This window comes from Tasmannia lanceolata, unplaced genomic scaffold, assembly GCF_043159265.1.
Source record: "Tasmannia lanceolata isolate RefF3 unplaced genomic scaffold, GAP_Taslan_0.1 ptg000005l, whole genome shotgun sequence".
Lineage (NCBI taxonomy): Eukaryota > Viridiplantae > Streptophyta > Magnoliopsida > Canellales > Winteraceae > Tasmannia > Tasmannia lanceolata.
The window spans coordinates 3,933,765-3,959,710 of record NW_027518682.1 but is presented as its reverse complement, the minus strand read 5'-3'; the positions used below and the strand labels follow the sequence as shown (position 1 = coordinate 3,959,710).

Sequence of the window (25,946 nt, the reverse complement as noted above, 5' to 3'; positions counted from 1 at the left end):
GAAATCAGCCCTTCTAACAGCATCTCACTTTTTGAGGACTCCCAACTTCCAGCAGCTCATGAGCATTACTAATTTACTATGCACGAATACTCTCCCTATTTTTTCAAAATGGATGATTGGAAGGTACAGCCCACACCATAGGATGATCCAAACCGTGCATTTGATGGGCGATAATGTAAATAGGTTGTGCCCGAAAAATCATTTGCATAGGACGATTCTAACCCTCCGATCTAAAGAGAGACTAACAATATGGAAACTTCTATAGATCGAACGGTTGAGATCGTCCTATGACAATGCTTTTTGGGGCACGATCTATTTACGTTGTGGCCATCCAATGGACGGTTTGGATCATCCTATGGTGAAGGCTGTACCGTCCATTTTGAAAATTAAGGGTGAATTCATACATAGAAGGGGGTGAATTTATCACCGCCCAAAAAAAATTTGTTTTGAAAAAACATGCGGGTAACCTGCGGGTCCAGTGCGGGTTACCTGGTTGTTGACCCGTAGGAATGCGGGTCATTTTGACCCGCAACCCGCGTGACTCACACCCGCATGTCCCACGGGTCGACCCGTCCCGACCCACCCGTTTGCCAGGTCTAATATTAGATAAGAAAAAGATGATACATTCATGACTACAATACACCATCCCTAACTCGAATACACGAGAAAGGGAGATACAAATGCTCGTGATGGACAAAAACCATAACACAGTAAAAGAATTATGCCAAAATTTTTGCCATTTATCTGCAAGCCTCTTTCAATTTAGTTTCTTGCTTCTGTGGATTAGCACTGGCTCCGCACAGTTCTATGATGTGTAAATGACGTAAATGTCCTCAAAATCCTTGAGCCATAGAGGATGTTTTAGCCATTAGAGAGAGATGTAATAAGGGGGGCAAATGTGGGAGCTAGCATTGTTTATTAGATGACCATGTGTCCCCATTTCCCTCTTGTCGCTTGTAACAAGAGAGAACACCGTGTAAAAACTCCGGGAAAGATATCCGCACTCGATTTTTATAATGGCACTCGACTCTTTATTAATCTCTCTCATTGACTACTGATAGCATCTTGGAAGATATTTTTAGCTAGCCTTTAAAATTTTGATAGAACTTAGAAGGGCCATTATTAAAACAAGGATGTAAATCTCATTCCATATAATACAAAATTAAAGACTAATCTATGACGATCTCTTTCTCGCATTCCGTCTTCAATGTATCAATGAATCTCCTTCCCTTCGTGATGTCATTGGCAGAGAGGAAGTGAAGGAAATCCCCGAAGCTGCTCTCTCTGTAAGCTACTGGATGTTGTTTATCCACAAGCTCTGGTGCAGGGCTAACCTCTTTCTCTATAGCTAAGCTATGAAGACTAGCTATAGAGAGTCTCATTCTTTGCGAGTTAACCGCCACTCTGTGCACAACACTATTGTATCTACCATTGCTCACGATCTCCAAATGGTCACCCACAAGGACCAATAGAGCTCTATCAATGGCGGGGATGGATATCCATTTCCCCTCTTTGTCCATCACCTCTAACCCCTCGCAATTTTGCAATAAAATTGTTACGCATCCATAATCGGAGTGCGGTAGCATGCCTAACGTGAGCTCTGGCTCTGGACACTGAGGGTAGCAATTCACAGCAATTACTTGCATGCCTTCTTCGATTTCTTCTTTGAAGTAGTTGGGATTTAATCCTAAGCTCTCAAAAATCACTTCCATGAGCTAAGTTGTTAGTTTTTGTACAGCTCCGGTGTAGTTGCCCATCTTTTCCCTGCGCAGGAAGGATTTTGTCACTTGGTAGAGATTTTGATGAGTGTGAAACAAACAATTATTCCAGAAACTTAAAAGCTATTAGAGTTGGTGTTATTTAATCATTTATACTTCAACACTACTCCCCACGTGTGACTCTTTTTTCGGGTTAGTGCTCTTTTGGGTTGGTCATACATGTGAATTTTTAATATCAAGGAGTTGTTAGGTTTTGAACCAGGACCTGCCTTATGGCAATTGCTCTGTTACAATGTAAAACAACCAATTACTCCAAAAGCTTAAGCTGTTGAGTTGGTGTTATTTAATCATTGTTCAACAATGAGTATCAAGTTATTGAAAATTAGATAATGGATAATGGAAGTTACTTGTAATTGGGTGGATTTGTGGGCCATGAGTGGACCCATTTGGAGAGTAGATGGGAGTAGTGTTTGAGGAAATCCCTCCAGAAATGGACCTCGTCCTTATCGTGGTTGATACTCGTACCATACCTCACCGGTTTGTTGACATCGTTTGATAATAGTGACATTTTCTCCTCTACCAGCAGGTTGAAGAAATCAGAAGCCCGATTCGAGTGCATCTTCTATCATCGAAGGAGAAATTCCGTGGTTAATCACCTCCAAAATAAGAACATTTGTGAACTTGGGATTTTGAGAATTTTAAATAAGGTTATTTGATGAGACATTTAGGCCTCTTTGGAAGCCCCTAAGTATATATAATTCAAATTTCACCTGGAAAAAGCCCATTTCCCGGCATGCAACACCGATCTCTCTGACAACTTGATTCCTTTGTTTGGGGTGGTACAATGACGCCAAGTCCACAAATGGCAAGTTTGTGGCTGCTGGAAGAAGGTTAAGGTTGGGACAAGGGCGGTGAAATGGAGGGAGAATGTACCGTTTGGGAATTCGAGAGATCCCCGAATAAGACAAACTCATTGCACTTGTGAAAGGGGTGGAACTCACTTCCTCTTCTGCCATTTCTCCTATCTCTTTTTTTGTTCCCTTCCCTCGGAATCTTTGTATTATGTTAGGACTTGGGATAGCAAAGTCTGTTATTTATAAGAAGGGAAGTGATTTTCTTTTCTATTTATCCTTTCGGTAAGAGCTTCATTAGTTACAACGATCGGGACTGTGATAAAGGTTAAAAAGGCTTTCTTTGATGACTTTGACTCCCTCTCTCTCTCTCTCTCATCAGTTCCTTTTCTGCTTGCTTATGCTACAGAGGTGCTTTGAAGTTATAATAGTTACACTTATCTGGGCTGATCGAGATGGAGAAAAGAAGGATTTGTCAAACAACCAATTATTTCAAAAGGCTAAGCCGTTAGATATGATATTATTTAATCTTTTATAATTTTAACACTCTCCCTCACGAGTGGCCCCTCTTTTTTGGGTTCGTCCCACACGTGGACTTTTAATATCAATGAGTTCTGAACCCAGGTCCTGGAGCTATAATACCCTATCAAACAACCAATTACGCCAAAAGCTTAAGCTGTTAGAGATGAAGTTATTTAGTCTTTTATTCTTTAACAGGATTTATGAAGAGCAGTGAGGGGATGACATGTAGAGCAAGAGGGGAAAAAGATAATTTTGGTGAAAGTCGCTGAGTTTCCATGCAATCGTAAAAATACCGTGTAGTCTAAAATGGCTTTGTAGTATCTTTCCATTTCCCTACTTTGGCTTATCCAAAAGAAAACTTGTGTGCTGTACACTGATTTTGTAGTTATTTCAGTAATCGTAAATTCAGCAATTTACCACTCAAACAATTCCCCCCTTCTCCCGTTCATTTACTCCAAAGTATGGGATTACACATACTCCTTAAATGCGGTAATTGGAAAATTAGGTGCACAAATTTCCCTAGAAAAATATGAGCAGACGAAGGTATAATACACGGTAATTTATTCATTCGAGAACAACCAAAACCAAAAGTGGCCTTACGTCGGTTTTCACATGCAAATATCAGGCTTTGTCAAGAAGTCCTTCGGTGGAACCGATACGAACTGAACTGTCGCAAGAAGAAAGCAAAAGAGCGTAGGCCATCCCATGTAGAAAGATGCATCTCCATGAAGTTGAACAACCAACATAAATGCCGTTCAAATTGAAACCGAAAATACAACTAGCTGTGTCATATCGAGATTTTATACGGTGTAAGATCCAAACCATCCATGTGATGGAACACAACGTAAATAGGTTGTGCCCCAAAAATCATTTTCATAGGATGATCCTAGCCCTCCGATCTAAAGAGGTTTCCATAATACAAAGTTCCTCCAGATCGGAGGGTTGGGATCATCCTAAAGAAATGATTTTTTGGGCACAACCTATTTACGTTATAGCCCATCACATGGACGTTTTGGAACATCCTATAGTATGGTCCGTACGGTACTTTATGAAAAATACTCGATTATCATTCATCATCTTAGGTAAAGCCCCCTCTCGTTTGGCTTTTGTCTCCGACATGTCAACACCTGGCTTTATGACATTAAACTATCTATAGAGGTTTCCATAATACGCAGCTTGCCATTTGCAGTTTAATGTCACAAAGCCATGTGTTGACAAGTTGGTGATAGAAAGCCAGACTAGAGGGGGCTTTGCCTAAAATGAGGAAAATACCTTCTACAACGTGAAAAGAGTAAAATACTTCTTATTTTTGCATCAAAAGTTTATGGGAATTGCTAGGGTCTATCGCAAAAGGCATTCCTCAGAACATCTGTTGCATGAGACAGCCACCTCATGAATAATGACAAAATCTGTTGGAAAAGTGAGCCTATGGCTGGTCTCTCATGCGCGTTCTGAGAAATGCCTTTTTGCGATGTTAGCTAATTTATTAAATAAAACTTTTATTATATATCACCACAATGAGATTTCATATTTTTTTAAAAAAAATCACTAGAATGGGATTTGCTAGCGTAATTCGCAAAAGGCATTTCACATATGGTCTCTTGCATGTCAGAACTTAGAACAACCACATCATGAATAAAGACAAAATCTGCTGAAAAGTGATATGGTGTGGCAGCTCTCACATGCAACAGGCCATCCATGAAATGCCTTTTGCCATGGATGCTAGCTAATACACACTAGAATATATTGAAATAATAAAATCCTAAAATTCAATTCCTTTTTTTTTTTTTTTTTAATTCTCCTTTTATGCCTAAATTTTCAGCCTAAATTTTGTTGGATCACTAGAGGATATGATTCTATTCTGAAAAGTGATAAAAAGAAATTCTTAAAAATGAGTTTCCACTTCTAGAAGCACTTCAAAGAATAACAATGGTTTTTTACTTCCAGAATAAGAATCATGAGAATGAAAAATGGTTAAAAAGAAGGCAACCTTTGTATGGAGACCGGAACTGAAAATGATGTTGAAAATAAGAAGCTCCTTCTTTTGTGTTTGTGTTTGTGTTTGTGTTGTGAATCATCGCTGCTTCTACACCACTTGTTTTCATGGCATCTACAGCACTATGGACCATACATACACACCCCTTTTATCCAATCCGATCCCGATTCCGATTTCACGGGCAGAAAATCCATGGCGCGAAATTCATCGATCCTCCTCCTTCAATCGCCTCTCTCAATTCCCCCTTCTTCCCAATATCTTCTTCCCAAGAGACGATTCCAGCAGAAGAGAGTTACCTTTCGATTCCACACAAGAAGAAAACCCATTTCTCTATCAGCCATCGAAACCGAAGGAAACATTAGAAAGGAGGAAGTGGTGGTCATTGGAGCAGGAATCGCAGGTCTAGCAACGGCACTTTCCCTTCACAGGTCCCAAAACCCCAAAACCCTAAATAAAAACCCAATTTCTCTTCTTCTTCTTATTCAATTATCATGTACTTTTGATTATGTGGGAATTTAAATGGTTGCCCCTTTAGGCTCGGTGTTGGGTCATTGGTGCTGGAGCAAGCGGACTCGCTTCGGACCGGTGGGACCTCCTTGACCCTTTTCAAGAACGGTTGGCGCGCGTTGGATGCCATGGGAGTGGCTAATGATCTCCGGAACCAATTTCTTGAAATTCAAGGGTAAGTTACAAACCCGAATCAGTTCTTCTAAAAAAATTCAGCCTCTTGACCCACTTCCAGGGAAGAGTCAGTCCTCGTTTGTGTGCAAAATTACAATTTTTAGGATCAATTTCTACTTTGATTTTAAAAGGAATACTTACATGTTGTTATTTACAGAAAACACACTTGACCACTTTCTCTAAAACCTAATCTAGATAACCCTTTAAACTAATTTATTTATTCTACTCTAAGTGGGACCTATCTAGGCACATAACAAAGTTCGACCGCCCTTTTTGGATTTGAATCTGTTTGGCAGATTGGAAGAGAATTTTGTTAAGGAAAATGTACGCACTTGCTTTGGGATTGGTTGTGCTTAGCTTGTGTATTTCATGGAAATGGAATTGCTGATGATAACTGAAATGGGTTTTTGGCAATCACAAAGTTCGAATTACGATAAATGCTGTCTTCCCTGATGAAAATGATGTTCACAGACGGTCACTTTTTTTTTTGGTTGGGGGCCTTAAGCTGTTGAAGTTTGTGTTATGTAATCATTTATACTTCAATATTCCAATTTTCAATATCAAGGAGTTGTTGGGTTTTAAACCCAGGCCTGCTGTGAGACAATGGCTCTAATATCATGTGAAACAACTGGTTACTCCAAAAGCTTAAGCTGTTAGAGTTTGTGTTATTTAATCATTTATAGTTCAACACCTTAGTCACGAATATTCACCTATTTCTCTACTTCTTGATGGTTTCAGCTTTGTGCAGGATGGTTATAAAATCAAAAGATGGGAGGAAGCTGCGCTCATTCATGTTCGAGGATGAATCGCCCGGGTAACAATTAATGACTTTCAACTGTTTTTGCGCACTTTCTGACATTTCTGTTCCTTTTCATAACTTAAACTTGCAAATTTACATACTCATCTTATGGGGCAGTCAAGAAGTTCGTGCTGTTGAAAGGAGACTGCTTTTGGAGACTCTTGCTAATCAGTTGCCAGTGAATACAATCCATTTTTCATCAAGGCTGGCAAGTATCAGGAGAACTGAGACAGGTGAAAGTTTACTAGCGCTTGAAGACGGCACACGATTGCGTGCTAAGGTAGCCTCTACTCAGCATTCATGGCAACTAGCAAAAAAATTGTAATGGAGCTCATAAATGTGATTTTAAAAGCACTTTCTCATGGCAAGAAGAATGGTTTGCTTCATATTCTACATTTTTTTGAAAATTTGACGTAACTAATGACTCATGCCTCATTTGATTATTAAATGTACATTGATTTTGTGTGGTGTTAGTCTGTTAAGGTATGATATTTTTTATGCACTTCTTGTAGGAAATGATTTCAATCTGGATGCCCAAGGACATAGTCTAACAATCTTCATATAGAGATTAAGTCCACAATGTTGTTAACTCAGGTTTAGTCTTGAGCTCTTCTCTGTATAGCATGATGCGGTCCATTTGCTGCTTATAAGTCATGAACCATGAGTTCAAATTTCAAACTTATGAGCCTTGCTTATAAGTCATGAACCATTTGCTGCTTATACTCAGGCCAGATGGCGTGTTAACTTTGTAACTGGGCACTACGGCCCTCTGTTTCTTCTTGCACTCCTTGTGGGCTTTTACTTTGGAATAAAATTATCGTTACCTTTCAAATTTTTTTTTCAAACAAATGTAGTTCAGATAATTCCTTAAGCCATCACTTTGTTATAGTATTTGGCTTTCTCCGAGGTGCCTTGAATTTATGTTTGTCAGTGACTGGCTCTATCTGTTGTTGGGGTTGCGTACTGCAGTATGTTGGAGCACTTCTGTGCTCTCATTCCTTGGGTTCTTTTCTATACTTTTGGTCATTAACAGGATGTTGTGTTTAAAAAAGCTTGGGGTCACATCTTCTACGCGTGATGAACATTCTTTTCTCTTCTGGATCACTGGAAGTTTGAAAAAAAGAGCACTGGGAATCATAGACATTGTGATCTATTGTGGGTGGGCAATGAACAGTTTGTCAATATGCGCTGTGCTATAGCTTGTTAATTTAGCTTTATTGTTTGTAATCTTTTGTCCTCTTTCCTTTTATCTTTCCTTTCATTGATAAAATGGTATACACATGTATTTTCTATGCATTCCATATACACGTGCCCATCTTCATGCTTCTTATATGCCCATGGTGTTGTAGTTGTTAAGAAAACTAAAATGGTTAGACATTCAGGTCATGTTACACGGATTCTTCTGCCTGGTTGAGGTGCCTGTGTCGGAAACGTGTCAGCTTCCCTTACTTCAGAATTCGTTGCGACACTTCTCGATCACTTTTATTATCTATTTTTCTGTATACTACTACCACAAATTTACAATTTCGGCGTGTTTTGAGTTTTATCCATCCTAATAATAAGTTTTTTATATGGAAACAAAACATTATATTTACTTAACCTATTAAATTTTTTAATATATCACATATTATTACCATATTATTATGTAAAAAATTAAAATTTAAGAATTGATTAAAATATTTTTGCAATCCACACACATTTCTTTTTGAGGTTTGCCTAATCTGATACTAGATACCTCTGTTGGATTCTGATACTCATATCCGTACTGATGCAATATAGTATTCGGGATTTCAAGAGACACAATGAAACTTCAAGGAACTCAGAATGTAACATACTTCAAGGAAATCGGCATGTAACATGTAAAGCTTCACTTCTAACCAATCCATTCTATCCACTTCAATACAGAGCATGCAAGAGGTATTTATCTCTTTGAGGATGATCATTACTAGTCATGACACATAAGTTTCAACCATGGACGTTGGCTTATATAGAAGTAGGTTATTGCACATTTCTTAGTCAAGGCCAAATGTTTGAACCTCACTAATGTAGATTTTGTTATTTTCTTCATCATCATTCGCTTGTTAACATAAATCAGAAGAGTGCAAAAACAAATTTGTAGTGCCAATTTTCTTGTGCCAATTTTCTTCCTATAATGGCTTAATTCAATTATCTGAGTAATAAGCACACCGACAAAGTTATGTGATTATCCAGTTTGTGTTGAATCTTATTGTTTTCAACTCAAAACCTGCCAACAGATTGTAATTGGCTGTGACGGTATCCGCTCACTAGTGGCAAAATGGATGGGATTCTCTGAGCCCCGTTATGTTGGGCACTGTGCTTTCCGTGGGCTTGCATTCTACCCGAATGGTCAGCCATTTGAACCAAAAGTGAGTTACATCTATGGAAGGGGCTTGCGTGCTGGTCTTGTTCCAATTTCTCCTGCAAAAGTTTATTGGTTCATCTGCTTCAACAGCCCATCTCCAGGTCTATCTAGGAACTCAATTAAGAACCTTATTTTTTAGAATAATTAACATCAAAATCAATGCTTATCATCTTGATGTTAAGGTAGCAATAAGTTTGAAAGTGAACATTAGATTATTTGCAGTTATACTTATAAGTGAATTCTGGGGCATAGTTTCCTTTCTAATTTTCACACAGTGGCTTCAGTTATTACATACTGCCGAAATAGAACTGTATCCGGGGACATATGGTATTGCCCAGAGTAGTAACTTTTTAATAAAAAAAAAGTTACTGATCTGCATTGTTCATTTGTTTCTTATTTGTTCACTCTTATCCGTTGATTTGCTCGTATTGCTATGACTTGAGAATTATTAAAACCAGTTAAGCAGAATTTACCACTACTAGTTACTAGGATTATTTATTTGCCCCAATGAAACGGTGGACTTGATTAATACTATTTCGCAATTTTTTTTTTTGAAATTTGACAAAATGTATTTATACCATGAGAATACTATTTTACAATTTTCTCTCATTGATTTCAGTTTAAGCTCTTGGGGTTATGTAGTTACTTTGTAAATCATACTAATACTATAATTTTCAGAGAAGTGGATATAAAAATATGTTATCTGAGAGTAATTTTCGGTAGATAGTTGTAATATAAACGATTAGGTGAAGCAATTTCAAATTGAAATTATCAGCAGTTTATGGGCATTCAAGGGCTCAAATACTTAATCCATTTTGGGCAGAACTTAAAGAAATTCATGATTGGTGGAGGGGCCCATGGATTGTTGGTGGCGACTTCAACACTATTAAATTCCCCTATGGGAAGAGTTCCACGAGGAGAACCACAATGAGTATGGAGAAACTATCGGAATTCATTCAAAAGAGTGAACTTGAAGATTTGCCTTTGGAGGGGTTCAAATTTACTTGGCCGAATAATTAAACAAATCTTATCCAATTCGGACTTGATAGAGTTTTTATTTCCAAGGAGCAGGAAGATGGCTTTCCTCGCATTAGCACAAGAGCTTTTCACTGCACAACACCCGACCGTTGGACTATATATTAGATATGAATGACTGATGGTGAGCCGAGACCTTTCAAATTTGATTTGGCTCTTTGCGAGATTTCTGGTCTTGATTAGAAAATAAAACAATGGTGGAAAGAAATAAAGTGAATGGCTAGAAAGGATTCATTCTATGAAGATAATTGCAGGAGTTAAAAATAATGATCAAGGAATGGGAGAAAACATATGAAGATGAAAACAAGATCAGAAAAGAGAGATTCTTTGAATTCTTGCAAAGAATCGAATCGTTGCATAGAAAGGAACAGGAAATCTGTTTGGCAGAGGAAGGAGATGAGGTAAGAAAATCACTAAAGTTGGAATACAAGGAAATTTTACGAAGAGAGGGAAGGCATTAAAAGGAAATTCTATGAAGAGAGGGAAGACATTAAAAATAAAGACCAAGGAATGGGAGAAAGCATATGAAGGTGAAAACAAGATCAGAAAAGAAGGAATTCTTGCAAAGAATTGAATCGTTGGATGGAAAGGAAGAGGAAATCAGTTTGGCAGAGGAAGGAGATGAGGTAAGAAAATCACTAAAGGTAGAATACTAGGAAATTCTTATAAGAGAGGAAATAAGTTGGCATCAAAAGTCACAGACAATGTGGCTAAAAGAACGGGATAAGAATTCTAAATTTTTTCATAGGATGACAAATGCAAGCAGAAGAATCAATGCAATCTACTGCTTAGTATATCGGGAGAAGAGAAATTGATTGAAGAGAAAGACCTCGTCAAGAATCTAATTGCCCAATACTTCTCAAAGTTATATTTGAAGGAATATGGTTGGAGACCTAAACTTAGACGGCTAGATTTTAAGAAAATCATGCAAGGTCAAAGCAACTTGTTGGGAATGGAATTCAAGGAAGATGATATCACACAGTGTCTTTCGCATAAAAAAGATAAAGACCCATGTCTAGACAGATTCCCAATGGTTTTTTACTAGTATTGGAAGGTGATCAAAGACGATGTAATGGCCTTGATTTCCAAATTCCACAGAAGAGTCAAGTTAGGTAAGGAGATGAATGCCGCATTTGTTACTCTCATTCCAAAGAAAGAAGCGGCAATTTAGCTGAAAGACCTCGGGCCCATCAGCCCAGTACATGGAGGGAGCAAAATCTTGGTCAAGGTCTTAAACAAGAAGAGTGAATGAAGTGATGGAGAAAATTATTTCGTAGTTTTATGGAGCATCTGTAAAAAGCAGACAAATTTTAAATGGAATACTCATTGCAAATGAAGTAATTGATAAAAGAAAAAGGAAAGGTGGACAAGGGATCTTATGCAAGATCGATATGGAGAAAGCGTATGACCATGTGGATTGAAACTTAGTCAATTTCATCCTGGAAAAGATGAGATTTTTCGAAAAATGAAGGAGATAGATAAAGGCCTACATATCTACACCAACATTCTCTATCTTGGCTAATGCATTAATAGAACCCCGGCTGGTTTCTTTGGCAGTTCAAGAGGCTTAAGACAGATTGATCCCCTCTCCGCTATCTATTTATTATGGTGGCAGAAGTTCTCAATCTCCTTATTTCTAAAGCGAAAGAAAAGGGCTTCATCAAAGGTTTGAAACCTACCAGAATTGTTCGGCCTATTACTCTCCTCCATTTCGCAGACGATACTATAATATTTCTCGAGCAGGATGTGTAGAAAGTAAGAAATCTAAGAATGAATTTTTGGGGGGTTTGAGATGACATCTAGGCTGAAGGTAAATTTAAAAAAAAGCTTGATATCCAGAATAAATATGGAGAACTAAGAGGTGTTAGGAGATTGAGGTCCTAAGGGTGTGAGTCTATCTCTTAGGCGAAATCTTAAGAATAGCGAAATAGATAGTTTTTCCTCTTTACTTGGTCTTCTTTGTTCACAATACCTCAATCCCAACATGAAGACATTCAAGCAAGATGAATTTTTCAAGATCTGTCCTCTAGCATCAGCTGCACATTTTGGTAGACCCACAACACACCAAGAATGGAGAGTTCTAGTAGTGACCCCACTCAAAATCCTTCTAAATTAAAAGCCTTTCTTAAGAAAGTGCCTCACGGGATCAATCATTGTTTAAATTCTTGGAAACTTATGCTATAAAGCTATCATTGGTAACAGTACACATCCGGAGTTTGCAGAAAACTTCAAATTTGTTCAGTTGCTTGACTAGGTGAGAGTGAGTTATTCTGCGCTGTGGCATCTAACTTAACTTTTGATATGGCAGGCCCAAAGATCAGTGATCCATTGCTATTGAAGAAGGAAGCTCGGGAACTACTAAGAAGCTGGCCTTCAGAGCTGCTAGATGTGATAGAGACGACTCCAGATGATACTATCATTAAAACACCACTGGTGGACCGGTGGCTATGGCCGGTCGTGAGCCCATCAGCATCATCAAGTGGGGTGGTTCTCGTTGGCGATGCCTGGCATCCCATGACACCGAATCTCGGCCAAGGTGCTTGTTGTGCATTGGAAGATGCCATAGTTCTGGCCAGAAAGCTTGCAGATGCACTCAAGAGCGACCAGGAATGTGTGGATGAAGCGCTGCAAGAATATGGTAGGGAGAGATGGACACGGATCTTCACATTAACAATTCGTGCAAACCTTGTGGGTTCACTTTTGCAGTGGGAGAATCCGGTGGGGTGTGCAATTAGGAACAATTTTGTCATCCCTAAGCTAGTAAATCTGGGTCCTTTGTTGGAGCATACAAATTTCGATTGTGAGTTGCTGACATAGACACCAGGAATTCTTAGTCTGCGGGAAAATGGAAATGCTGATGGAGAAGATTGTCGAAACTCTTCGCAAACATGACGGTTTAAAGGGAAGATTTGCAGCCCAAATGTTACATAATCAAAAGCTGGTCAGTTCCTCCCTTTTGAATTCAACTGTATTTCGTATAGATGTGGTATGATTATATGTGATGACTCAGTAAGAAAATTATTTTTTGCAATGTCATGTTTTGATGGGCGCACAAACTTTTTTTTGGGTATGTTTTGGAATTCCTTGAAACTAAAAGGACTGAAATTTTTTTAAGTTCGGATGATAACTTATATTTTCTTGAAAAATTAAACTTGTGTTGTTTGACTTCGATGATCATCACTGGTTAATAAAATCCAAAATCCAAAATTGAACCTAACCAGACTGGAGCTCGTAGCATAAAAAATTTTCCTCATTTCTTCGTTAAAACATAAAAGATAAAATTAACTCTTCACTTATAATTATAATTTGATGAACGTTACTGGTTAACAAAATGTGATTGGACTCGAACCGACTGGGGTTTCATAACATCAAGAAAATTACCCCATTTCTCAGTTAAATGATAAAATCCTAACACTCCACTCTTATCCAATGCACCTGACATCTGATCACCGCCCAACTTCTCCTTCTCTTCAGTTTCCTTCATTCTTTCGAATTCCAAAAGTGAAAACCAGTAGTTGCATTAGATCTCTCTGCAGTAGTACCATTTCTAAACCTGTAATTATTAGTTGAACCTTGTCTGCACTATCGCTTAATGGCACATTATTCATATTATGCATTCTCATGATAAAATGAGCTTGACTTGACCAGACTTCATCTAAGAAACTATGCCGGGTTTATGAATCTCGGGTTTTCATACAAAAAACCCGAACCCCAAACCGATCTTAAATAGTTTTTCGGGTAAGGTAGAGGGTTCTGAAAAATCTGACACGAATTTTAACCCTACTTTGATCAATGAATGGGAACAGTTTTGGTGCAGTCGCTGCCGTTTGGATGCCTGTGATATGTTTTCTCACCGGTAAGTTTTTACTTCATTGAAAACTAAAAACACTGAAAAGTTTCTCATTGAATAAGTTTCACGTGTTCCTGAGCAAAAAATCATTGGCCAAAATACCCTCAACCGTCCTGTCCAAATCTCACAAACAAACACAAGAAAACTCGGTCAAGGACAGCGGTCCCCACCACAAAGCACGTCAGCGTGGACCCGCACCATGCGGAACCCAATTTTAGTTCACGTTGGTACTCATCCCACGTTTCCCATCCTCACATTCTCCCTCTTCTTCATTCCCCCATGCTCAACCCAATGCCGGAATCACCAATCTCCCGCAACAGTTCCTCCTCTCGATTCCGGCCATGTCGACGGATTCTGTCCACCATCATTCCCCGGAATCCTACAACCCCTCCCCCGGAATCCGACACTCCCTCCCTCTAGTCCTCACAGTAATCCTCCTATCCTTCTTCCTCCTCGGATTCTTAATCGTCTATATCTGTAGATTCGTCCTGGAATACGTTTCCAATGCCAGCTGGCTCCGAGCCACAGGCGGGACCTCACCGTCCAGCGACGGACCCCGCGGTCTTCACCCGTCTATCATCTCCTCCTTCCCGACCTTCCTTTATTCCTCCGTGAAAGATCTCCGGCAAGGTAAATCCGATCTCGAATGCGCGGTCTGCCTCTCGGAATTCTGTGATGATGATGTCTTACGTGTCCTCACGGTCTGCAGCCACGTGTTCCACCCCGAATGCATCGACCTCTGGCTCGGGTCACATACGAATTGTCCCGTATGCCGGCGGGAACTGGATTCCGGCGGGAAGTTGACGGAGCTCAATTTTCCGGTGCCGGAAAGTGGCCAAGGGGGTAATGTAGAGGAAGAGAGTCATAGGATTTATTTTGAGGAGGAAGGGGGAGGTGGAGTTGGTACTGAGTTGGTAGAGGGTGGAGAGAGACACGTGGCGGATGGAGAGAGGTTGGCGAGGTTTCATTCGACGGGGCTTTCGGTGGTACGGAGCAGAGAGGATGATCGGTTTACATTGAGAGTGACGGAGAGCGTTTTGGAACGGAATTTGAGTTGCGTCACGTTTACGAATTATTCACGGCCGGAGAATATTGTCCGGTGAAATGCGGCCACGGTGTAAATACGTTTTTCCTTTGTTTTTTGTTTTTTATTCCTTTTTGAACTGTTACTTAATTTTCCGTAAAGGTGGCTTGTATTATTGCTAGCCCTGAATTACGTATTCGCACCCACATCAGTTTGTCGTATTTGAAATCAACAATAGTACATTATATTGGAAACTATATGGAAAAATTCACGTATTTTTATTTATTTATTTTTCAAATGAGGAATGCAAGTTGGAGGCGGCAAGGAATAGAATTTGGATGATTTAGAAGGTGAATCATGAATAAACCCGGATAAAATAATTGTTGAATTATTAGGATTTCAATGTGAACCATTGCCTGTACATAATTTTTCACTAGTTGCATCTTCAGCAACCATGAAAAATTAATTTATGGAATATTTGTGAGCCCAACTGTGAGAGATGGGCGGAGAAGAAGGGAGAAGGACTGAAGGAGTCTGGACTTGAAAGTGCAAGAGTGGTGAAAGCACGAGAAATTCCTATAGAACACTGAAAAAATAAGCTATTTTAAGTCAGGTTTTCTTTCTTGTTTTTAGGTTCCAGTCCTCCCCTCACACCTGCTGTCTCAAGTCTCTCTCTCTCTCTCTCCTGCCCGTCTCTGACAACCGGCCCTACAGATATTTCATATAATATTTATTTTAGGGAAATGATTTCAGCACTCCAATGTTTTGATAAACACAGTGTAGCAATTAAAGGGATTTAAGAGCCTTTTGAGAACCGTAATATCCTCTAACATCCCTTTAAATACTACACGACAGACAAGTGGAGCGCAAATCATTTCCCTTATTTTATGGTTGCCAAACATGGAACTTGACCTCCTTGGGATGTCCACGTGTTGCACCCCTCTAATTTACTTTTCAAAAAACAAAGAACCATGAAGTGAACTTGGAACATTCCTCATTCCCATCCGTAGGACAATAGTTAAGTTATTATGTATGGCGTCCCAGGTAAGGGTGTCAATTTTGGCTCGGGCTCGGAAGCTCGCTCGAGCTCGGCTCGAATCCTTAACGAGCCGAGCCCGAGTTAGGCCAGGCTCGGCTCGTTAAGAATTTAATATATTTAAATATATATATTATATATTAATATATACATTAAAAGGGTTGTCCATGGAGTGAAAAGGGGGGGCAAAATATGTCAGTTCATTTTTGGAACCCCATTTGTTACTAGGACCACCCCCCATAGTGTAAAAAAAGTAGTCAAATTACACTAGTAGGGCTGTCCAGGGAAGATGAGGGGTGTGAACATAATATAACTTTAGCTCGGTAAGGCTCGCGAGCCTGACCGAGCCGAGCCTCACTTGTGAGCTTAACGAGCCGAGCCGAGCCTGGCCAAGCTCGGCTCGGCTCGTTTACACCCCTAGTCCCAGGAATATTGAGTAAGAGTGGTATGGTGGCCCTAGATAGGCCATATGTAGAAAATTGCTAGCATAGGATATTCATAAATCATAACCCTCCAATTGCTTATAGATGTTTTTATCCTCACCTTTTAAACTTTTCATTGTCTACTTCATAGGCTTGAATGTCACAGTTAGAATCATCTAGTGTGTCCAGGGGCGATGCCAGAAATTTTGCACAAGGGGGGCAAAAATTATAGTAATTTTTTTATGTATCTTAAAATTAACATAGAAAAAATTTCTATCTGAAATTTTGCACAAGGGGGCAAAAATTATAGTAAATTTTGCAAAAAAAGGAGATAAAAATGTTAAAATTAAAATTTTAAACTTATTTTCTATCTTAGGGATGATTGGAAAGGGGGGCATATTTTTTTAAAAAAGGGGTAAAGATAAAAAAATATTAAAACATGAAGGTATATTTTTTTTTTCCAAAAAATTAAGGGGGGCAATTGCCCCCCTTTCCTCTCATGTGGCATCGCCCCTGAGTGTGTCCCCTACGAATATGACACTCTCCATTGAGCTCTCTAACCTGCTTCAAGATTATCTACCGATGGAGACATGTAAAGAAAATCACTTGCTTTTTAAGCATTTTAACTCTTCTACTCAGTCCGATATAGTCAAAGATTTACTGGGCCGACTCACTCATAATGCCTTTGACTGACTTTGGCATCAAATTCAAATTTTAAAGCATTGATCCCACCAAACAGAGGGATGTTCCTGGTCAATGATTCCAAACAATCATAAGAAAAATCCATGGGGATTAAAAAAGTTTGATTGATCAAGCAGTCTAGATTATACAACCAGTGTTCTCGTTAGGCTTGGGCTGCTGCCTATCCAAGAGGTAGGCCAACGACTGGATAGTGAGGACTGACGGGTTTCAGTACGCCAGTTCATTCTCATGTTAAAATCCACAATTTTTTTTCGTCCCCTCCCTGAAGAACATTTCGAAACTTTCAAATGATGCAAGAATACCCATATCAGAATTGCCATGATCCAAAATCCATGAGCTTCTGCAATCAATAAAGCACCTGTAAGATCCCTTTCCAAGATTCAGTTCATGTTCATTCAGAATCAAAACTCCCTCATTCGTATACTTGCACATTTCAAAGGGGTTGGTGCAAATGAGCTACAAATGCTCAGTTCTCTGCAACTGGAAAAGATCTCGTTCCACGAACAATACAAACATGCGAGCAACAAAGGGAACTTTCATGGCTAATCTGAATGCCAAAAGCCTCGTCCAGCCTACGATATAAGTTACAACTAGTAGCATAATCAAGTAGAAAATATGGTTCTCAAGTAATTTCCACGACTGCATGTGCTTGTCTTCTGTGCATAAGTATGTGAAGCATCATCACAAGTAGTAAGCCCTCTTTAACTTTCATACCCATTGTCCCTTCCTAAGTTGTTCTTGATGGAAGACTTGTAGAAGCTCATGAATTTTGCAGTAAATTCTGACAAGGAAAAGATAGAAACTAGTTTATGACTATTGAAACAAATATCTAACAGAAGGGAGATAATAATGCCCATGAGAAATTTCTACAATTTACCTTCAATCCTCATGAAATGATGAACATTCATTCGCATTGGGTCATTATTTCTCTTACCCAATTGTTGCTGCCTGCGTAAAAGTACTACAGAGTTCTCACCATCCAAGATAAATCCATTATCGCGCTGGATAAGAGCAAAAGCAATAATGAGCTGCAATGTCATTACATAAAAGCGAGTAAAGAAGAAATGAGATCTGAAGGCTCACGTTATATTCCAGGTACAAGGCATCGATTTTGGGCCCGAAATGGTCTTCCAAATGCTTCTTCAGTTCTCCCACCAGAGTCTGGTTAAAAAAAAATGCTACCTGAAATTACAAAATTTAAGAAATAATGCCAAGCGCACCAAGTTCAAAGCAGGAGAGGCTTACACTGAAGATGAACTCTGGAGACACATTATGCTCTATAAACTTCTGAAGCTTCCCTCGAATGAAATATAGCCTGTCAAACAGATACATATTACATGCTGATTTTATTTCCTTTAGCACGGAAAACTGGAGTTTCGAACTCAAGATATATGCTGCCTGTTGAAGTACAGCTCCATACCAAAAGGTTATGCCAGAAGTGGATTCATGGTATGGTTTTTCACTCGTAAAGAGGAATAATGCCTTCGACTAACTCATACAAACATGCAAGTTCCCCAAGGGTTTCTCATTGACAGATAAAAATATTGAACACCAGCATGTAATCTCATGAAATTATATCTATCTATCTATCTATCTATCTATAATGTCTACTAATCATGCTTCTTTCATTGACATTCGCTTTTTTCCAAGAAAAGTGTTTATTGGAGAACTTTTCCCCCTAAAAAATCGATCTTCATTTCTAGTATATTGGTTTTTAGTGGTAACATGCACTTTTACCTACAAACCCACTAATTCAGGTTTGACGATAATAATTGCGGGTTAGGGCGGGGTCGAACATCTCCACCCAAATGATGCATAGGGTAGGGGCCCCCATTTCACACCTCATCCTTTTATGGGATGGGTACCACCATCTCCAGCCAAACCCATGCATATGGTGGGGCCCTCCATTTTGCACCTCATATTTTCATGGGTGGCGCCTATCATTTTACACAAATGCATAGTGTGAGTCTGGAATACTAGTGTGTAATATCAGCACAACCATGCTTTAATAATTGCACAAGCTCAGCATGTCTTTTCCTTTTTATTTGGTTTGTAAGAGCTTTTTGTGAACTGTAGACAGTTCTTTAAGTAATAAAAGAAAAGATGGGATAGTGCAATTATTAAAACGTGGTTGTGCTGATATCATTTAAAGATGGAATAGTTTCTTGTGCTAATTTTACTCAAGAAACTACTTACTGCTGTGGGCTCTGCTCATCAATAATACTTTTAGCTATGTTGGCAATATCTTCTTCCCATCCGGTTACAATAACCTGGTCTTCTGTAAATAGATAGCTGTGATTCAAGTTATGAACATGAAATTAGTGTCTCTTACAGATATCAAAAACAAAAAGATGGAATTCAGAACCTATATAACTTTAGAAGCATCATCAATAATGTCTATTAGTAGCCAGTGAACAGATTTACTTTTTTTTTTGAATGATAGCTAACAGATTTACTTTTCTCAATAAAAAGATCCAATAGATTAAAAGAAGTGAAGTTTATGAGGCATTTATTTTAACAAGTAGCATCATAACCAAGTTCAGACGAGCTTAAGCATTTGGAAGTTATTTAATTGAATTCACATTGATATAACAACGCGATAGTAAGATACTATCCTGCAGGGCTTTAATACAAAACAGATCAAGTAATTGGCAGAAAATTCAGAGTCAGGTTCATAGTAAATGCCTGTCTTTAATCACCTTTTTGTTTTTCACCCACAAATCATTGAGTTGGAACTCTCAAACAACTATACGTCAGAAAATTAGACTAAATTGGTTATGTAGCCTTTACTAACAATCATTCTAGGGTTCCCCAGTGAATATTCAAGTAACATTTAGCACTATGTTGTTCATAAATTCTGCCAGTCCAATCAAGTTTGCATATGCTGCACAACAAGATGGGCTATGAGATTAAACAGTTTGCACTGTTGGAAGAATAACTGCAAGTGGTCGGGTTACTTCTAGCGCATGCTGGCCAGGTTTTTATCTACATTGGAAATCAAGAGATGCAAACAGTGTTGGATGCTCTAATATCCAGGAAAGAATTCACCCATATAAAAGTTAAGGGACAAGAAAGAAACAATGGATAAAGAAATCCATCCTCCAAAGTAGCCTGACAATATTTCTGTTGATGCACCTTTCTTGCTGTAGAAAGGCTAAACTCCCTTTCAAAAGTAAAGGCCCCCCTCCCTCCCTCTTTCTTATCCACTTTAAAACCTTATGGTTCCATCAATAATATGCAATTAGTTATGTCATTGTGATTGTGCAACAAAAGGTTCTTATACTCCTTCCAAGATAGGGGGGAATTTTGATGGCAACGTAGAATGACTCATCATCAATCTTTATTCTCCTGGCCAAGACCTCATCTACTATCAGTTGGAGGTTGCTGATTTGATTCATGATCAGTTTGTCATTGATAATCTCAAAGGTGAATAACTTCCCTGCTGGACATGTATTGGTCCCTGCATCCTTAGTTCTTCTACAGGGTTTCTCACAATTCCTTTGTGGTTCCAATTCGACAGTATAACATTATAGCACACTAGGGTTACATGTAAAAGTCCAAAATACCCTTCTAACAGAAACAAACAAAACCCTTTGAGTTAATGACTCCTTGCACATTTGGTGCAATGAAAGTAATTGCAATCAGGAAGGTCCCGTAAATAAACCACAATTTTATAGCATGAAGAAGGACAAAAGGGTCGAAAGAATAAATTTAGAGAAGGGTGATCTTAGTCTCACAATTTAGAGAAGGGTGATCCTTTTAAAGAATAAAAAGATATGGTCGAAACTAGTCCTAGTGTTTTTCTAAAAATTACGTTAAGCACCTTACACAGACCTTAAGCTATGAATATTCCAATGGAAAGTACTATAATAAAAGAAATGCACTGGAGAAAAATACCAATATTTTCCTAAGTCTATAATTACTTGACTATGAGTTTGAAATAAAATATTTATCTTTTTTAGGCGATCATTTGAAATAAAGGATTCAAGCTAAAGAAAAATCTAGAAACTGTATTCCCAGGGAGATATATCATTACTTCAACTGCCAAGAGGCTTCAAATGACCGGATTGCCTGCCGAAGGTTCTGTTTAGAGTTTTCTGCAATTCTAACGGCTAGATGGTGAGGCAGTTCGATGCCTTCTTGCTTCGCAATATACTGCAAGACTTCAACAATCTAGAAAAAACAACAACATTATGTTAAATATTAATGAAATGAACAAGCATTCACAATACCACCGATTATATATTTTTAAGAGCACATATCAGCAACTTCAAACATTGATAGAATATGTTATGGACTACATACCAGACAATACGCTGTCAAACTTTTTTGGATGAAAAGATGGACTTACACTGGTTTAAACCAGAAAGATAAGGAAGCATGGAGAATAGAATTAGATAGTAAATGGAGATGATACTTAATCTCCTTGTTTTGATATTGACAGACCCTCATCTAACTTAAAACTTCTCTGATTGGATGACGATACATGCATGTGCACATGTATTATGCATTGGGGAGGTTCAAGCTATATATGATTTTTTTTCTCACATTGCCCATCCAAAAGTCAATCATATTATATTGGATGATACTATAATTGCAAGAGATCACCTCATTATTTGAAGGCGGTTGAAGCTGAATGGGCATGCAAAGATTTCTGATGGTCTGAAGCTTAAAGACATCAGAGCAGCAAAAGATAATCTTATTACAGCTCCTATAACGCTCCAGAACCCAACGGAGATAATGTTGGGCATCTGTAGAAAGCTTGTCTGCTCTGTAGAGAACAATCACTGCAAAAAATCAAGTGGAAATCTTATAACTTGGATAATTACTCCACCTTGGATATATCTAATCACATAAGGATTTAATATACCTCGGCAATTAGTATGATCACAATGCCGGTCAGTGTCTTGGGTTTCCTTTATCAACTGCACTATGATTTGCCTCTCATACCCATGCATTTCACTTAAATTGGCCTCCACATGTTTAGAAGATACTCTCAGATTTACATTGATATGAGGCTCAACTTCTCCCTGAAATATAATTTAGTTATGAATTTCCAAATTTTAATAGAATTTCGATCATAGAAAGGACTACTCATATCATATCCCAAAAAATTACCTTCAATTGAAATTGCCTTAATTCCTCTCTGGTCTGTGCAAGAGAATTATGAAAAATAAAATATGAGCTACACATATAATGAACAGAAAGTCTATTTACAATTGATTGATTTATACCTTCAAGTTTTCGGGCCCAAAGGCTTCCTTTAGCAAAGCCCAGACCATGGTTCTCTTCCCCACTCCTGGAAGTCCTTCAAATATGTAATGATTGCAAAGTCCATGGGCGACCTGAAAGCCTCATGAGAAACAACAGCATTAGATGCATTTAATTTCATCCCAACCTTGGGAATAATATTAAGAATATGACGGTGATGACAATATTATTCAATGACCAAAAAAAAAAAAAGGAAAAGTATTTAATGTGCCCAAAACATCATCAATTATAACAATTTAACCAAGAAAAGATATAATTCACCCCATAGTTGCCGGAAACTCCTTGGGCGGGTGGGAAACCCATTTCCCCTAAAACGCTTTTCTCACTGTGGGGAAACCTAAAATGAGGGAAACACGTTTCGGAAACGTTTCCAAAATATGATACAAAATTGGAGAAATGTTTCTGAAAGACATGGAAAACATATGGAAAACTTATGTAAATAATGTGTAAACGCGTGATAAACGTATGCAACACTCGTAAAAAACACATATGAAACGTGTAGGAAACATGTGTGGAACTTACGAAAATCATTTTGGAAAAAACACATAATTTCCTAAGACGTTTCTCGTACGATTTTCTATTGTTTACGTTTCTTTTTTTCCCCTGTAATTTTTTTCATGCGTTTCCCGTTTCTTTTTCACATTTCGTTTCCCGAATTTGTTTCCCACTTTGGTAACTATGATTCACCCCATAAAAGTTCATAAATTTTGTCAGATTGTTGCATTTCCCTTCTGTCTTTTTTCAAACCGGTGAATACTCAAAATTTTTACATAAGAAAAGAACCTATAAATGCTTCACATTTTTTTTTTTTAAAGAAAACTACAATTACACCAAAACTACATGCATAAAACCATTTCTAGCCATGTGCAATTGAATATGAGTAGGGATGCAACTTGGGTCAATTTTTTGAGAATTCAGATATAGCATTTACCTTAAAATTTAGTCATTCGCACCAAATTCATTTTTCAGTAAAAGCTTAATCCAACTAGATTTGCATCGACTCTTGAATTGGCCATGCCACGAAAATCACATTGATCACATGTTCCTATGTTAATCCAGTATAAGAGTCGATATTCGATAAACATTGGTCTATTTTCCTCTATTTAAAAATAAAAATTTAAAAATATCTAGGCTGAGATCTTGGCAATAAGCCCATGGTCCGATACGGTCGATACATATATCGAACCTTTCAAACCTCAGTAAGCACGAACAGAAAGGATATACATGGCCTAGAATTTCAAATTTTGTTGAAGTATAAATGAATAAATAACATGGTTGTTTCACAAATTTGATGCAGGAGGATAACAAAAACGATGAGTTACCGAAGCAATACTGTTCAAGACTATCCTACACCATATGGGGTAACAAAACAATAACTACTCTTTCTTTTCATTACCAGAGTTTGTAGCAATTGGGCCTTATCCCTGTTACAAATGAAGTCCTTGAGAGCCTTGGGTCTATATTTATCAGCCCAAATGAAATTCTTCCCCTTCTCCATTATCATCGGCCTAGCACACGTCAGAGACGACAAATCATGACCCGCGTCGGTCTGAAAACTCACAATTCTCTCCCTCAATGGCTTGCATTCGCTCTTCTCAATAGTCTCAATCACCTCTTCCTTATTCTCCTTTGAATTAAATTCTAGGCTTTTTGAATTGGAGGAATAATTCGTTGGATCAACCTTAGCCTTGAAGCAAGAAAAACCCCATGACTGGATTCTTACAAAGACGGACGAGAACGAGCCGGAAGTAACCGCGGTCCCACGGCTCTCGCGGCTAGGGCTAGGCCCACCTCCCTTGATTCTATTGAGGCGAAGGGCTGAATCAGTAAGACCATTGTAGTCACGGCTGGAATCATAATTCCTCTTGGCTTCACGATTGTTTCTTCGATTGAATTCTTCGAGAGACTGTTGGGTGAGGTCTGTGGAGACGCTTTTTCGAGATTTAGAATTCGTCTTTTTTCGAGAAAGGGAAGATGAAGAAGAGGAGGAAGTGGATGAAGGGATGGATGGGGGTCTTGAGATGTTGGGGACAGAGACTGGACGATGTATTAGAGTTTTGGAAGGGCGTGGGGTGGGGAGATTTGAGGAGTTCGACATTGTGTTGGCAGATAGAGTGTCTGCAAAGGGAATGAAAGACAAAGGTGGAGATTATGAGGGAGGGGAAGAGAGACATGTTGTTGTTGGGTTTGTTTTTTGTATAGTTGTTGTACAGGCTGTGGTGGAAGAAAGTAGGGAGAGCGGAGGATACGAGAGAAGAGGAGGGAATAAGGTGAGAGAAGGAATGTTTGGAGGGAGATGCCCTGTATTTGCCGCGTCTTTTGAAAGATGAAATTATTTTTAAATTGAGAAACGGACTTCTCAAAATGATGTTCCCCTTTGGAGACAAAAAATACCATTATTCCAAGGTTAAATCTGTTAATAAATACCATCAGCAGTAGCACTCTACTGTCACTACTACTCTACTAGCCACCTAAGTTTTCTGCATATATTTATGCACAACCATGCTTTGATAATAGCCGTGATGGAACTCAACTTGTAGCATACTCGCATTATGCTTTAACCTGCTGTTAAAGACTGCTGACAGCTTTTTACCAACGGTAACAGCTGTTTAAGCATATGGGACAAGATGAGTTTGTGCCTACTATAAAAGCATTGTTTTGTGATATGCTGTGGGGTCAATGTACTAATCTTTGATGGTTGGATCTTGTTGTCCCCACGGGTTAGTGTACATGTTCATAATCACATGCCTCCTTCACACTTGATTTGTATGACAGCCCTTCTAGGGTTTTAAACGGCCTGGGCTTGAGAGCATCCCGACCTTTCTGTTTATTTGATCTCTATAGGTATTAATTAGTGATTTTGGGTTGTTTGCTTTCTAGTCATATATCATATACACATTTCAAAGTTTAGATGAATAGAAACATGGGGTTATTTTAGTTCTTGAAGTTGAGGCATCCAATCAACAACCTTAATTTTCTATATTTAGGGCTCTAATAATTAATAGTATTGTTTGCCACATTTTACATAAGCAAAGTATTAATTACGATATAGGTGTTTTATTCACCTCTCCTACCCCTAGCAAAGTGCCACACATTGAAAAAAAAAAATTCTAACTCTTTGCCCTTTTTTAACTCACATTTCTTGTGCATTAGGTTCTACACATGTATGTCTAGCTAGAGAAAAACCTGGTGACCTCCTACTACCACTGTCAAACGAGAGTTAGGTGTTGCTATCCTGCTTGCATATCTCATTGAGGTCGTCGCCATTTGTCATGCTAGAGTCCATAGTTGCTGCAATAACCACAACAAATTGAACTGAGGAGATTGAAGAACGTTCCAGTGTACCTACATACAAAATGTATACATATGTACTTTGAATAATGTTCCCTAAGAAAGTACTCTCTTATGTATTATATCGCTGATTTTTTGTATTAATTATTAGAAGAGCTTTGGTAGGGACCATCGTAGAAAGCCATTTCGCGTCTGGCTGTTGCATGTGTGAGTAGCCACGCAAGCTCACTTTTCAGCAGATTTTGTCTAATTCATCTGAGGTGGCTGCTCTCACATGCAACAGCCAACCACAAATGCCTTTCTGCTATGGTCCCTAGAAAATCCCATATTAGAAATAGGTGAGTACACATTATTAGCAGTGGAAC

General features: G+C 38.6%; 3 protein-coding genes and 1 pseudogene across 3 annotated transcripts; 2 read left to right on the top strand and 2 right to left on the bottom strand.

Annotated features, from left to right (window-relative positions):
• Positions 1-1,169: 1,169 nt before the first annotated feature.
• LOC143876936 (flavanone 3-dioxygenase 3-like) lies at positions 1,170-2,734 on the bottom strand (annotated as a pseudogene).
• A 2,363-nt stretch (positions 2,735-5,097) lies between these two features.
• Positions 5,098-13,150, top strand: CTF2A (FAD/NAD(P)-binding oxidoreductase family protein). Its single transcript, XM_077378987.1, has 6 exons — positions 5,098-5,515; positions 5,623-5,769; positions 6,517-6,582; positions 6,685-6,847; positions 8,823-9,051; positions 12,294-13,150. Exons 1-6 carry the CDS (start codon positions 5,280-5,282, stop codon positions 12,800-12,802), a joined length of 1,350 nt encoding a protein of 449 aa, XP_077235102.1. The 5' UTR covers positions 5,098-5,279; the 3' UTR covers positions 12,803-13,150.
• A 1,026-nt stretch (positions 13,151-14,176) lies between these two features.
• On the top strand, positions 14,177-14,938 carry LOC143876935 (RING/U-box superfamily protein). Its single transcript, XM_077378615.1, has one exon. It carries the CDS (start codon positions 14,177-14,179, stop codon positions 14,936-14,938), a length of 762 nt encoding a protein of 253 aa, XP_077234730.1.
• A 2,108-nt stretch (positions 14,939-17,046) lies between these two features.
• On the bottom strand, positions 17,047-24,496 carry LOC143877129 (replication factor C subunit 3-like). Its single transcript, XM_077378985.1, has 11 exons — positions 23,687-24,496; positions 22,254-22,364; positions 22,138-22,170; positions 21,890-22,049; positions 21,628-21,806; positions 21,056-21,192; positions 19,216-19,311; positions 18,265-18,334; positions 18,103-18,180; positions 17,897-18,020; positions 17,047-17,800 (listed from the first exon to the last, which is right to left on the bottom strand). The coding sequence occupies exons 1-11, from the start codon at positions 24,386-24,388 to the stop codon at positions 17,721-17,723; spliced, it is 1,770 nt and encodes a 589-aa protein (XP_077235100.1). The 5' UTR covers positions 24,389-24,496; the 3' UTR covers positions 17,047-17,720.
• Positions 24,497-25,946: the final 1,450 nt, after the last annotated feature.